A 1,710-nucleotide genomic window follows, 5' to 3' on the forward strand; every position below is an offset into this window, starting at 1 on the left:
GAGGAGGAGGAGGAGGAGGAGGAGGAGGAGGAGGAGGAGGAGGAGTTCCTCTTTTGGGCTTAAAACCCAGCGAGTGATGCGGAGCACCGATTCATACACGGCGTCCAGGAATAACGGCCACAGTCGAACACAGAATGTATTTGTTGGGAAGTACTATGTCAAACTACTCTGTCCCATTTTTTCCGTCTGAAGCATCACAGGTCTTAAAAAAAAAGAAAAGAAAAAAGCCTAAAAGGCCATAAATATCAGTTCCTGCAAATGAACTAAAATATTTACAGACTACTTCTGGCGCCACAGTGATCTGAGGAGAGGAAGTAAAGAGCTGAGGAGGATGATGACGACTTCAGGATGATGTTTCTCCTTCTGGATTCATGCGTCGTCTGTTGGATCTAAAGCCCTTCTTTTCCTTTACACTTCGCTTTGGGCTGAGCGGCGCTCTGAGCGGCGCTCTGAGCTCCGCCTTCTTCTGGCCTCCTGCTGGGTTCGGGCTGGGAGGGGTTGACCCAGGACACCCTGGACGCCTCCGGCCTCGCCGTCTCCTCCAGGTCGAAGTTCAGCTGCTGCACGGCACCCTGCTTCTTGAACGACTCCCTGCGCTCCGACAGAGCCAGCTTCCTCACCGCCTCCTTCGGGTGGCCGCCGCGGTGCTGAGGAGAGCCCGACGCCCGCTGGTGGTTGCCGCCGCCGCCTGCGGAGTCGTGGGTTTCTTTCTGCCCCCCGAGGCTCAGCCCCTGGCGACCGTGCTCCCCCACGCAGACGAACCTGGTGCCGGCGTCTCCCTCCTCGTCCTCCAGTCCCTCCCCCTCAGACAGCGGCATCTCCATGGTGTGCCGGCGGGTGTTGTACGCCTTCCTGTCGCCGTGGTAACTCCCCTTACCCGTTTTGTCTCCCGTCAGCTTCTCCGCTGACTGTACCCTCTTGAGCAAAGGCGAGCGCGGCGGCTCTACGCTGCGGGGGCGCACAGAGTGACGGGCGACGGTGGGAGGGGACGACGTCTTCCCGTGGAAGCCCTGCAGGGATTTAGGGTGATTCTGGAGACAGGAAGGGGAGCACTGAGGGGACGGGGGCTGCGGCGGAGGGATACAGGCCAGAGGGGACGGAGGGATGCTGCTGGTGGACTTGCAGCGCCCTGCCTTGGCGTAACGGCCGTGGACGTGGAGGGAGCTGGGACGAGCCTGCGGTACCGGAGAGTTGGGAGAACTGGAGCAAGGAGACGAACTGGAATCTGATGGAGGAGGAGAAACAGGAAAGGAGGTGAGATTTAGTGGAAACTTTCTTCTCACCCATGAAGAAAGACTCCCACCTCCAGAGTGGTCCGGCGCAGGGGAGCGACACGGCGTGGACGGCCCGGGGGACAGGCTGTGTGTGGGGGAACCGGAGAGGCTGTCGCTGGACGACTGCGGGAAGCCGGAGGAGAAGCTACGGCTGTTCTGCATCGGGGGGGGAGCCGTATGCTTGGACAGCTTCTTAATGATGCGACGTCTGGTGCTGAAAAAACAAAACAATGTCATGATTAAATCATTCCCAACGCTTCCCGAATCCATCTGTTAGTTCCCTCTTCCAGGTATTGATTTAGGAGAGATGAGCTTCATCATCGCTGTGCGACCCGACGCTCTGATGCGATCTACCTGCTCACACTGTACGTCTAAAAACCACATCAGATTCAGCTCCGCAGTGAGATGGCGCTGCTCCGACTCGTCTATCCGGAAG

At 58.4% G+C, this 1,710-nt stretch overlaps 1 protein-coding gene across 1 annotated transcript in view; it reads right to left on the minus strand.

The window, feature by feature from the left end:
- Positions 1-6: 6 nt before the first annotated feature.
- Positions 7-1,710, minus strand: part of LOC107095128 (microtubule-associated serine/threonine-protein kinase 3-like) — a 49,384-nt gene continuing 47,680 nt past the window's right edge. The window contains exons 23-24 of the mRNA XM_015391104.1: positions 1,304-1,488; positions 7-1,225 (exon numbers count right to left, since the gene is read on the minus strand). Coding sequence (XP_015246590.1) covers positions 390-1,225; positions 1,304-1,488 — 1,021 coding nt within the window. The 3' untranslated portion in view covers positions 7-389. The remainder of the gene's footprint in view (positions 1,226-1,303; positions 1,489-1,710) is intronic.

This window comes from Cyprinodon variegatus, unplaced genomic scaffold (assembly GCF_000732505.1).
Source record: "Cyprinodon variegatus isolate N-32 unplaced genomic scaffold, C_variegatus-1.0 Scaffold525, whole genome shotgun sequence".
NCBI lineage: Eukaryota > Metazoa > Chordata > Actinopteri > Cyprinodontiformes > Cyprinodontidae > Cyprinodon > Cyprinodon variegatus.